This window comes from Hyperoodon ampullatus, assembly GCF_949752795.1.
Source record: "Hyperoodon ampullatus genome assembly, chromosome: 1".
Taxonomy (NCBI): domain Eukaryota; kingdom Metazoa; phylum Chordata; class Mammalia; order Artiodactyla; family Ziphiidae; genus Hyperoodon; species Hyperoodon ampullatus.
The window spans coordinates 57907244-57920668 of NC_136914.1; the positions used below are offsets into that span (position 1 = coordinate 57907244).

At 35.0% G+C, this 13425-nt stretch overlaps 1 protein-coding gene across 4 annotated transcripts in view; it reads right to left on the bottom strand.

Annotated features, from left to right (window-relative positions):
* The window catches only part of HERC4 (HECT and RLD domain containing E3 ubiquitin protein ligase 4), a gene marked incomplete at both ends in the record, with an annotated part of 139673 nt that overhangs the window by 86275 nt on the left and 39973 nt on the right, over positions 1-13425 (bottom strand). For all 4 annotated transcript variants that reach the window (XM_079707458.1, XM_079707456.1, XM_079707457.1 and 1 more), the window contains one exon: positions 6403-6533. In XM_079707458.1, coding sequence (XP_079563584.1) covers positions 6403-6533 — 131 coding nt within the window. The remainder of the gene's footprint in view (positions 1-6402; positions 6534-13425) is intronic.

A 13425-nucleotide genomic window follows, 5' to 3' on the forward strand; every position in this document is an offset into this window, starting at 1 on the left:
AACAGTACAAAATATGATGGCAGGTTTAAACCCAAGTATATTAGTAATAATAAAAAAATAAATAAAACTTGCCAAATCTATCCATTTAAAAGACAAAGATTGTTAGGATGTATTTTTAAAAAAAATCTAACTTAATGCTATTTACATGAGATTCATCTAAAACATACAGAAAGACAAAGTAAAAGGACAGAAAAAAAAATAAATAGGTAAAAAAAATATATATATATATATCAATATAAAAGCAGGTGGAGCTCTATTCACATCAGATAAAACAGACTTTAAGGAAACAAAAATGATATTAGAGATCTAGAGGATCACCACCACAAAGACAAAAGGTTCAATTCATCAAGAATGGATAAAATTTAAATTTTATGCACTTAAGAACACAGCCTCAAAAGCAAAAGCAAAAACTGACAGACATACAAGGAGAAATCAAGAATAATCAAACAGGGACAGACACACAGACTGAAGGAATAAGACAGAGATGGCAGAAACAGATCCACATACACATGGAACTTAATTTATGGCAACAGTAGCACTAAAAAGCAGGAGAGCAAAGGAGTTTTCAAAGATGAAGCTATGAGAGGATGATTCTAAGAAGATGGTGGCATAGGAAGCACCAGGAATCCGTCTCCTCACTTAGACAACAACTGCTGTGACAGAATCTATCTCATGTAACTATTTTAAAACTCTGGCGTCTATTAAAGGCTTGCAATTTCCAAGGGAAGGCTTGGGTGGTAAATTGCAATTAATTTTGATTAATTTCAGCACTTAGCACAGTAGTAGCTACCTACCCCTTCACCCTCAGCCCTGTGACAGGCAATAATCCACATGCTCCAAGAGTATCTCGGACATAGCTTGTGGGAGCCAGGGTAGGCAATAAGGTCCTTATATTTGAGATTGGTCCTCTGATCACTGATTGCTCCTTCTGATCACAGGTACAGATACAAAGGTGGGTAAGTCTTTCCTGCACCCCTTCTGACCACTGTTACAAGCCTATTCCCCTCCAGCTGAAGAGACTTCCAGAGGATTTAAAGGGCTGGTGTTTTCTTCCCTTTTATTTTCTTCTATTTCCTCCCCTTTCTTTTTTTCTTCTGCCCCTTTTAGAAGTCAGTCATTTAAGATCTAGGACATTCAAATGTAACTGCATATACAAAGGAATTTAGAAAGTCATTGTGCATGCCCCGGAAAAGGTGCAGTCTCAGTAATGACCTGAGAAGACCTTATGTTTACACCTCAGGCTGATCCTTGGCACAGAGACAACCTATAAAAATCAAAAAATAAAAACAAAACAAAAAACAGCAAACCCTAGAGAAGGGAAAGAATATTATTTCTAGAGTTACCACATTATTAGGTTCAAATGTAGTTTTCAAAAAGGAAAAAAAATCACAGAGAATACAAAGAAATTGGAAAGTAAGGCCCATTCAAAGGAAAAAATAAACCAACATGGGAATCCAAAATGACATAGCTCCTTTGGAAGGCAGTTTGATAGTTTTTTACAAGACTAAACATACTGTTACAATATGATTCAGCAATTGTGCTCTTCATTATTCATCCAAAGGAGTTAAAAATCTGTGTCTACACAAAAACCTGACACAGATACTTATAATAGCTTTATTCATAACTGCCAAACCTTGGAAGCAACCAAGATGTCCTTCAGTAGGTGAATGGATAAACAAACTGGTACATCTAGACACTGGAATATTAGTTAGCATTAAAAAGAAATCAGCAAGCCATGAAAAAACATGGAGGAACCATAAATGCATATTACTAAGTGAAAGAAAACAATCTGAGAAGGCTACATACTATGTGACTCCAACTCTATTTCATTCCGGAAAAGGCAAAACTAAGAGTAAAAATCAGTGACTGCCAGGAGTTAGGGAAATGGGCGGGATAAATAAGGGGAGCATACAGGATTTTTAGGGCATTGAAATTACCCTGTATGACACTATAATGGTGGATGCACATCATTATACATTTGTCCAAACCCACAGAATGAACCCTAACATACACTATGTACACCTGTAATGATCTGTCAATGTAGTGATGAAAGAAATTTTCACATATTGAGGTATGGGGAAGTCATTCTAGCTTATACATAAGTTAATGTGATTTTAATCTTAACTAAAACAGTCTGTTTGTGGCCTATCAAACATATACTGTATATCTGCTGTAATTATTAAAGAGAAGGGCACAATGACCAGAAGTAAAGAATATCCATGTTAAAAATAAAGATTAAATCCTTCCCTTCCTGGGATGCCAATGCTGGCACTCCTTAGATGGTAAGACTCTCTTCCCAGGTGCCAAGGCCATATGGACTTGCTGTGTACATGCTGATCTGTTTTTTGGGAAACCCTGAAGGAATGTATCCCTGACTTGTCTGATGTTCTTTCTTCTGACAAGATATAAAACTGTGCTGAAAACCATGCTTCTCTGGAGGAGTAGTTCCTCAGAGTTATATGAGAAGCTGTCTTCCAGGTTACTGTCCTCAGTTTGGCTCAAATAAAACTCCTTTCTTTTCCTATTACAGATTGTTTATTGATTATTTTTGTCAACAGTAGGTTCATCAATTGAAACAAATGTAACATTTAATATTCTGGTGAACCTAAAAATGCTGTAAAAAATAAAGTCTACTTTAAAAATGTCCCTGAGAACAACCAGATGATGAACCTTAATAGACAAAAACTAAAATAATTTTCTTAAAGATGCTCAAATAACTAAAGGAAGACATGGAAATAGTCAAGAAAACAATATATGAAGAAAATGGAAATATCAATAAAAAAATAGAAAACTTAAAAACACGCCAAAAGGAAGTTCTGGAGATGAAAAATACATTAACTAAAATAAAAAACTCACTGGAGGGATTCAAAGGCAGATTTGAGCAGAAAGAAAAAAGAATACAGGAACTTGACCATAAAACAATTGAAATTATTAAGTCTCAGGAAAAGAAAGAAAAAAGACTGAACAAAAGTAAAGAGAACCTAAGGGACCTATGGGACATCATGAAGTGGACCAACATAGGCACTGTGGGAGTTCCAGAAGGTAAAAAGAGAGATAAAGAGAGATCATCTGAAGAAATAATAACCAAAAAATACTCAAACTTGGACATAAACATTCAAGAAACTCCAAGTAGGATGAACTGAAAGAGACCCAAACTGAGACACATTACAATCACACTGTCGAAAGACAAAAAAAGAAACCTGAATGAAGCAAGAGAGAAGTGATTGTCACATACAAGGGATCCTCAATAGGATTATCAGTAGATTTCTCAGCAGAAACTTTGCAGGTCAGAAGGCAGTGGGCTTATACATTCAAACTGCTGAAAGAAAAAACCTGTCAACAAAGAATCTGATATCTGACAAAACTGTCCTTCAAAAGTGAGAAAGAAATTAAGACATTTACAGATAAAAGCTCAAGGAGTTTATCACCAGACCTGCCCTTTAAGAAATACTAAAAGGAATCCTAGAGGTTGAAATGAAAGGACACTAGACAGTAACTTGAAGCTGTATGAAAAAATAAAGATCTCAGTAAAGGTAAATACATGGGTGATTATAAAAGGTAGTATTATTGTAATTTTGTGGTTTTTTCCTCCAAATTTTGTTTTCTACAGAATTTAAGAGACTAATGCATAAAATTATTAATTTATGTTTTCTGACACACAATGTATATAAAAGTTATCTTGTGACACCAATAACTGAAATGGGGTGGGGAGAGAGCTATAAAGGAACAAAGTTTTTATATATTATTGAAATTGACCTAGTATAAATTTGAGTTATGTGTGTTAATAACTTTAGGATATTAAATGTAATCCCCATGGTAACCACAAAAGATAGCTATAGAATATACAGAAAAGGAAATGAGGAAACTAAAACATTTCACTGCAAAAAATAAACTAAACACAGAAGAAGGCAGTAATGTAGGAAATAAGGGACAAAAAAAGTGAGGCATAGAGAAAGCAAATAGATAAAAGACATACAATGAAAACTACAAAATATTACTGAAAGAAATTAAATAAATGGAAAGACATCCCACATTCATGGCTTGAAAGACTTAATATTGTTAAGATGTCAATACTTCTGAAAGTGATCTACCAACTCAATGCAATCCCTATCAAATCATGGAAATGCAGATTAAAATCATGATTAAGTACCACTATATATCCAAGAGATTAGCAAAAATTTTGAAGTCTAACAATACCAAACGGTGACAAGGACATAGGAGTTCTCATACAATAGTGGTGGGAAGGTAAACTGGTATAACCATTCTGGTAAATAGGGTGACATTAACCTGCAAAACTCAAATTAAGTATACTCTCTGACCCAGAAATTCCATTCTAGGTATATACTTTAGAAATATTAAAGTTTATGTATATTATATAATAAATGTTCAAAGCAACATTATTTGTAATTGCCCCAAACTGGAAATACCCAAGTGCCCATGACTGAGAAAATAATTATATATGCATACAATTGAGTAAAACACAGCAATAAGACCTAATGATGGAGAACCACAGCTACACACATATGGATAATCACACAGCATGATGTTAAAAAAAAAAAAGTCACCAAAGGCTACAGTGTAATTCTGTGTACTTGAATTAATGTTGGAAAACTTAACTATATTGTATAAAGATACATACTAGCTGGAAAACTAAGCTAAGTGGTCAAAACTGAGTTAGTCAAGCAAAGGATATTTTGCCTCTGGCGAGTCCACCAAAATTTAATCCATCAAAGGTGAAGCTCAGTTACAAAGCTCTGATTCCTATTTACTCCCAAGAACTGGGAATCAGGAGATCAGGAGTCCAATTCAACTTTCACCACTAACTAATCTTATGTCTTAAGTAATTAATTGGTCAATTTCTTCATTCTTTAAAGAAAAAAAAGGTGGAAAAGAAAAAGAAAAAAGATGATCTATAGTTTCCCTTCAAGTGTGATGTTACATACAATAAATTATATTTACTTAATGTTATATACAGTACTACATTTACCTTATTAGTATCTTGCCTCAGATAAATTTGTTTCAAATAGAGAAACGTAAAATAATCAGTATAAAATAAGTTTCTCCTCTTACTATGATTCCTTAGCAGCAAATCAGGCATGTAGAAGATAATGTTTTTTATTTTAGATTACTAGATTCCTGAACAATTCATTTAAAAAATCTCCACTTTCAGCTGGAACTACCATGTTACAGTAATTTGCAAAACTGACCAACACAAAGGGAAAGAGGAGAGGCACCGCTATATCTTATCAAGGCATTCCAGAAAACATGAAGTTCGTCCTTTGGCCACAACACATGCAAATCTACAAGAAACTATGTGATACTGTAAACAACAAGGAAATGACACTGTTCAAAAAGGAATGCCCCACAAATGTTACCAAGGTAAAACTGGAAGAGTCTACAATGTTACCCTGCATGCTACTGGCACTGTTGTAAACAAACAAGGGCAAGATTCTTCTTGCCAAGAGAATTAATGTACGTATCAAGCATATTCAGCACCCTAAGGGCCATGGTAGCTTCCTGAAACATATGAAGAAAAACGATCAGAAAAAAAAAAAAAAGTACCCCAATGTTCATTGCAGCACTATTCATAATAGCCAGGACATGGAAGCAACCTAAATGTCCACTGACAGATAAATGGATAAAGAAGATGTGGTACATATATACAGTGGAATATTACTCAGCTATAAAAAGGAACAAAACTGGGTCATTTGTAGAGACGTGGATGGACCTGAAGTCTGTCATACAGAGTGAAGTCAGAAAAACAAATATCGTATATTAACACATATATGTGGAATCTAGAAAAATGGTACAGATTATCCTATTTGCAGGGTAGGAATAGAGACACGGATGTAGAGAATGGGAGGGTGGACACAGTGGGGGAAGGGGAGGGTGGAATGAATTAGGAGATTAGGATTGACATATATACACTACCATGTATAAAATAGATAGCTAGTGGGAACCTGCTGTATAGCACAGGGAGCTCAGCTCAGTGTGTGATGACCTAGATGGGTGGGATGGGGGGTGGGGTGGGAGGGAGGTCCAAGAGGGAAGGGATATATGTATACATATAGCTGATTCACTTTGGTGTACAGCAGAAACTAACAACATTGTAAAGCAATTATTCTCCAATTTAAAAAAAAAAGAAAGAAAGAAAGAAAAAAAAAAAAAGGAAGCCAAATAGAAAGGCACTCAGGTTCAAATGAAGTGCCAGCCTGTTCCACCAGAGAAGCACACTTTGTGAGAACCAATGGAAAGGGGCCTAAGCTGCTAGAAGCCATTCCCTGTGAATTCATGGTATGATGGATTAAAAAAAAAAAAAAAAAAAGACCCCTGGACAGTTAAAAAAAAAAATCCTAAATAACTGGGTTATAGATCAAAATACCCTTTTCTAAAACTGCTTACCTTCCACAAGCAATCTGAGTGACAATGCTTCCCATAAGTTCAAAAACTTTCCTTGGGTTTATTTCATGACTGGTAGAGTTATGACCCAACTGACCATACCCTCCAGCTCCAAAAGTAAACACTCCACCTTCCTAAAAAAAAACAAAACAAAAAACCCTTTGTCATTAGAAAGCCTGATAAAAGAAAATAATCTTTGGGAAAATAAGTTAATCTTTAATATGGAGTCAAATTTTCTCTTCTACTGTCTTCACAATTTAACAGATGATAAGATAGTCAAGATACCTTGACTTTTCAAGGTAAAATGTCTTAAATCTAAGAGTTCCAGGCTGATATGGCTAATTATTTTCACATATTTTAAAAGTATTTAATTATGTTCTCATCATTATAAAGTCATCATTAAAGAGATACTAATAATTATTTTTTGCATTGCCTTTTACTATTGTTATAGTCTTGTTGAATCACAAGTACACACCTATAAAATTTTACAAAACCTAAAAATGATATCATTTTCAGGTTCCAAAGTAGCTCTGCAAAAGAGTATATGTAACCAGAGAGTGCACTAATATAGCTATTCTTAGCATACAGTTACTAAAATATAAATGGTCTTTAAAATATTTATCATAAAAATGCATAACAGGATTAAAGGTTATGTTTTTAAAAAGTAATTCATGATGACATTTTTAACACAAGCACAGTTAGTACTTTTCAATTCAACTGCTTTTCTTCATAGTTGCAGCTATGTATACAAATTTATGCTACTAAATGATGAAAGCAGGATATAAGTATTTATACAGATTGCTATGTAAGGAAATTGATTTTTCTGTTTAAAATTTTTTTATCATGGGAAATTTAAACAAATGCACAAAAGACATATATACATATATATATTTACCTATATATGAATGATCACATAACATCACTCAGTTTCAAATGGCAAAACTTAGATAATCCTGTTTCATTGATGCCCCTCCCACTTCCCTTTTTGGGGGTACTTTAAAGCAAAAAAAGTACTGGAGTACTTTAAAGTACACTGTGGTCAACAAATCATTTCACATATAAATGCATATGTATCTTCAATGGCATATACCTCTAATGGATAAAAATATATGACACAATACTATTATCACACAAAAAGTATTAATTTCCTTTTTTTGGACAGAAATAGCAAGTGTTAATTTTTATTTCTTATGTTTTTTCCAGTTTTATTGATATCATTGACTTGACATAAAATTGTATATATTTAAAGGGCACAACATGACTTGACATACATATACTCTGTGAAATTATTATCAGTCAAGTTAATTAACACATCCATCACCTTATATAATCCTTCTTGTGTGTGAGAAAGCTTCAGATCTACTCTTAGCAGATTTCAAGCATAGAATACCGTATCGTTAATTACAGTCACCATGCTGTACATTAGATCCTCAGAATTTAATAATCTTGTAACAGAAAATTTGTACCCTTTGACCACATATCCCCATTTCCCTCACCCCCTACACCCTAGCAACCACCATTCTACTCTTTGTTTCTATGAATTTGACTTTCTATCCCCACCCCACTTTTTTTTTTAACAATGCCACATATAAGTGATACCATTTAGTGTTTGTCTTTGCCTGGCTTATTTCACTTACCATAATGCCCTTGAGGTTCACACATGTTGTTACAAATGAAAGGATTTCCCCTTTTTATGGCTGAATAATATTCCAGTGTGTGTGTGTGTGTGCGTGCACATATGCACACAAACATGTACATATCACATTTCCTTTATCCACTCATTTGGCAAAGGACACTTAGGTTGTTTAAATATCTTGGCTATTGTGAATAATGCTTCAAAAAACATGAGAATGTATTTACCTCTCTGAGATCCTGTTTTCATTTCCTTCAGAAATACATCCAAAAGTGGAACTGCTGGGTCCTACAGTAGTTCTATTTTTAAGTTTTTGAGGAAGCTTCATATTGTTTTCCCTAATGGCCGCACCAATTTATATTCCCACCAGCAGTATACAGGGCTCCCCTCTCCTCCATATACTTGTCCTTTTTTAAAAAAAAATTATAGCTATCCTAACAGATGTGAGGTGATCTCTCATTGTGGTCTTGATCTGTATTTTCCTGATGACTGTGATATTGACATTGAGCACCCTTTTCATGTACTTTTTGGTCATTTGTATATCTACTCTGGAAAAATGTCTGTTCTGGCCCTTTGCCCATTTTAAAATTAGATTGTTTTTCAGCCATGAGTTACGTGAGTTCCTTATATATTTTAAATATTAACCCCTAATCAGATATATGATTTACAAATATTTTCTCTCATTCCACAGGATGACTTTTCATTTTGTTGACTGTTTTCTTTGCTGTGCAGAAGCTTTTAGTTTATTTTTGCTTTTGTTACCCATGTGCTTTTGGTGTCACATCCAAAAAATGCCTACCAAGACTAATGTCAAGGAACTTTCCCATTTTTTCTCCTAGAAGTTTTACAGTTTCAGGTCTTACATTTAAGTCTTTACTCCATTTGAGCTACCTTTTGTGAGTGGTGTGAATTAGGAGTCCAGTTTTTGCATATAGATACCCGTATTTCCCAGCATCATTTATTGAAGAGACTATCCTTTTCCACTGTGTGCTCTTGGCACCGTATCAATGATTAGTTGCATTTATTTCTGGGCTATCTATTCTGTTTGACTGGTATATGTGTCTGCTTTTATACCAGTATCATACTGCTTTGATTACTACAGCTTTGTAAAACAGTTTAAAATCAGAAACCATTATGCCTTCACTTCATTGTTCTTTCTCAAGACTGCTTTGGTTATTCTGAGTCTTTCGTGGTTCTATATGAATTTTAAGATTGTTCTGTATCTGTGAAAAATGCCATTGGAATCTGGATAAGGACTGCATTGAATCTGTAGCTCACTTTGAGCAGTATGGATATTTTAACAATATTACTTCTTCCAATCCAAGAACATGAGATATCTTTCCAATTATTTCTGTCTTCTTCAATTTCTTTCATTGATGTCTCATATAGTTTTCAGTGTACAGGTCTTTCATCTGCTTGGCTCACCTTTATTACTAAGCATTACGTTTTTGATACTATTGTAAATGGGACTACTGCTTCATTTCTCTTTCAGATAGTTTGTTTACAGTGTATAAAAACGCAACTGATCCTTTAAAAAATATTTACTTGCTTATTTGTTTGCGTCAGGTCTTAGTGGTGGCACACAGGATCTTCACTGTCGTGTGTGGGATCTTTGTTGCAGCATGTGGGATCTTTAGTTGTGGCATGCAAACTTATTAGTTGCAGCATGTAGGATCTAGTTCCCTGACCAGGGATCAAACCTGGGCCACCTGCATTGGGAGCATGGAGTCTTAGCCAATGGACCACAAAGGAAGTCCCGCAACTGATTTTTCTTTTTTTTTGGCTGTGTTGGGTCTTCGTTGCTGTGTGTGGGCTTTCTCTAGTTGAGGTGAGCGGGGGCTACTCTTCATTGCAGTGCGCGGGCTTCTCACTGCAGTGGTTTCTCTTGTTGCGGAGCACGGGCTCTAGGTGTGTGGGCTTCAGTAGTTGCGGTATGTAGGCTCAGTAGTTGTGGCATGTAGGCTCAGTAGTTGTGGCTCATGGGCTCTAACGCACAGGCTCAGTAGTTGTGGCGCACAGGCTTAGTTGCTCTGCAGCACATGGGATCTTCCCAGACCAGGGCTTGAATCTGTGTCCCCTGCATTGGCAGGCGGAGTCTCAACCACTGAGCCACCACAGAAGCACCCCCCCACAACTGATTTTTATACGTTAATTTGTATCCTACAACTTCACTGTATTTACTGGTTTTAACAGATTTTTTGAGGAGTCTTTAAGGTTTTCCATATAAAATATCAAGACATCTGCAGAGACAATTTTAGTTTTTCCTTTCTAATTTTGATGCCTTTAATTTCTTTCTCTTGACTAACTGCTGTGGCTAGGACTCCCAGTACTATCTTGAATAGCAGTGTTGAGAGTGGGCATCCTGTCTTGTTCCTGATCTTAAAGGAAAAGCTTTCAAATTTCCACCATTAAGTATTATGTTAGTGGTGGGTTTGTCATAGATGGCCTTTGTTATGTTGAGGCATGTTCCCTCCATATTCACTTTGTTGACAGTTTTTATCATTAAAAAATGCTCAATTTTGTCAAATGCTTTTCCTGTATCTACTAAGATGATAATATGATTTGTATCCTTCATTCTGTTAATGTGGTATATAACACTGATTTGTAAATGTTGAACCATCCTTGCATCCCAGGGATAAATCCCACTTGATCACTGGCTATATAATCATTTAAATGTACTGCTGAATTTAGTTTGCTAGTATTGAGTAGTTCTGCATCTACATTCATCAAGGATATTGGCTTGTAATTTACTCTCCTTGCAGTGTCTTTCTGTGTCTTTGGTATCAGGATGGTGCCGGCCTTATAAAGTAAGTTTGGAAGTGTTCCCTCCTCTTCTGTTTTTCAGAGGAGTTTGAGATGGACTGGTGTTAATTATTTTTTAAATAGTAGAATTCACCATCCAGTGAATGAGCTTCTCTTTGTTGGGAGATTTTTGAAGACATCCAGTCCCGGGCTTTTCTTTGCTGGGAGACTTTTGACTACTGATTCAATCTCCTTACTCATCAGAGGCATATTCAGATTTTGTTTCTTTATGATTCAGTTTTGGCAGTTAGTATGCTTTTGGAATGTATCCATTTCATCTAAGTTATCTGGTAAATTTGTTGGTATACAATTATTGATAGTAGTCTCTTATGAATCTTTGTATTTCTGCATTATCAGTTGTATTGTCTCCTCCCCGTTTGATTTGAGTCTTTCCTTCTTAGTCTAGCTAAACATTTTTCCATTAAAAAAAATCTTTTCAGAAAAACAGCTCTTAGGTGTGTTATTCTTCTCTGATGTTTTTCTAATCTCTATTTCATTTATTTCTGCTCTGATCTTTGTAATTCCCTTCCTTCTGCTAACTTTGGACTTAGTATGTTGTTGTTCCTAGTTCCTTGAGGTATAAAGTTAAGCTATTTATTTGCAATCTTTTTTCTTAATGTAGGTGTTTATTGCTATAAACTTCCCTGTTAGAGCTGCTTTTGTTGCTTCCCATAAGTTTTGTCATGCTGTGTTCCCATTTTCATTTCTCAAGATATTTTAAAATTTCCCTTTTATTTCTTCTATGACCCAATGATTATTCAGAAGTGTACTTTTTTTTTTTGCCGTACGCGGGCCTCTCACTGCTGTGGCCTCTCCCGTTGCGGAGCACAGGCTCCGGACATGCAGGCTCAGTGGCCACGGCTCACAGGCCCAGCCGCTCTGCGGCATGTGGGATCCTCCCGGACTAGAGCACAAACCCGTGTCCCCTGCATCAGCAGGAGGACTCTCAACCACTGCACCACCAGGGAAGCCCAGAAGTGTACTTTTTAATTTCCACATATTTGTGAATTTCCCGGCTTTCCTCCTGTTAATGATTCCTAGTTTCATACTACTTGGTTGGAAAACATACGTGATATTATTTCAATCATCTTATATTTGTTAAGACGTGTTTCTGACCTAGCATGATCTCTCCTGCAGAATGTTCCACTGTTTGCTTGAGAAGAATGTATATCCTGCTACTCTTGGATACAATGTTCTGTATATGTCTGTTAGGTCCATTTGATATAAAGTGTACTTCAAGTCAAATATTCCTTATTGATTTTCTATCAGGATGATCCAGCCTCTGTTGAAAGTGGGGTACTTAAGTCCCCTACTGTTATTGTGTTGCTGTCTATTTCTGCCTTCAGATCTGTTAATGCTTGTTAATATTTGCTGTGTTGGGAACATATATAGGTACAATTGTTATATGTTCTTGAGGAATTGACCCGTTTAATATTTAATATTATTTAATATAGAGGTCATATTTAAATTTTCTTGATTAGTATTTTATTACACCATGTCAGAAAGCATATGTCTGATTGGTAAAGTTAAAAATAAGTAAGTAGGACAGTGTGTTCAGCCTAATCTATCCCCATTAAGCTTAATGTTGATCTTTGACTAGATCCATTATTTCATTAGGGAATATAAAATGGAGATTTTCTAATCTTATTATTTCTTCTAAATTTATTAGTCAAAATTCTTCTATAGAGAAGTTAACTCATCAACTATTGAGCTATTGTAAAATACAATTTGCAATTAAGAGGTAGAAGAAATGCTTCTTTCTCATTTACAGATTTTTAGAAAAATAAGTTGTTGCCCTAGCAACCTCCAAAGATAAGCAATGAAGTTTGCTTTGTGTTGATTTGGGTAAGAAGATGATCATTATAAAGTCACAGATTTTTATATATTTGGTATCTTTCCATTTATTGCAGACATTATTTATTTTGCTAACCACTGAAAACTCCTTCAAGTTGTCCTTGTGACATGATCTTAGTAGTCTTTGCTTTTTTGTGACACAAAATACTCAAGGCTATTTTCATACTTTTTTTTTTGGTCCCAGGTATGAGATCAGGCTCTTCTCTAAGAAGCCCTGGTTCTTTTTAGTGTAGAGTCTACAACAATCGAAGGATGTTCATTGCTTCCAGATTACAAATGTTTAGTTATTTCTAGAACCTTTTGGTGGTCATAGCAAAACAAAAAACAAAAAAACAACAACAAACCACACACCAAAAAACCAAACAAAAACAAAACAAACTTATTTTAGAAGGAGAAAAATAAGAATTCACACTGATACTTGTGATTCAAAGCAAAGATTACAGAGTTTTAATTTAATTGCTACCATTTTATATCTCTTTTCTCTTAAGCTGAAAATCATAGTTTCTAATGAGAGTAATACAAATCCTTAATTGCTTTATCCTAGTCTACATACAATATACTGAAAATAAATGCTGCCAATTTTACTACTAACAGTAAGACTACAGAATGCAGTTTAAGACCTCTTTGTGAATTCGGTTTATCTTTAGGCTATTTCCCATCAGTGATGCACAACAAAATACTGTACTTTAAAATGCCCTAGAAGAATTCTTCTTTTTGTATTTGTGCCACTTGTAATT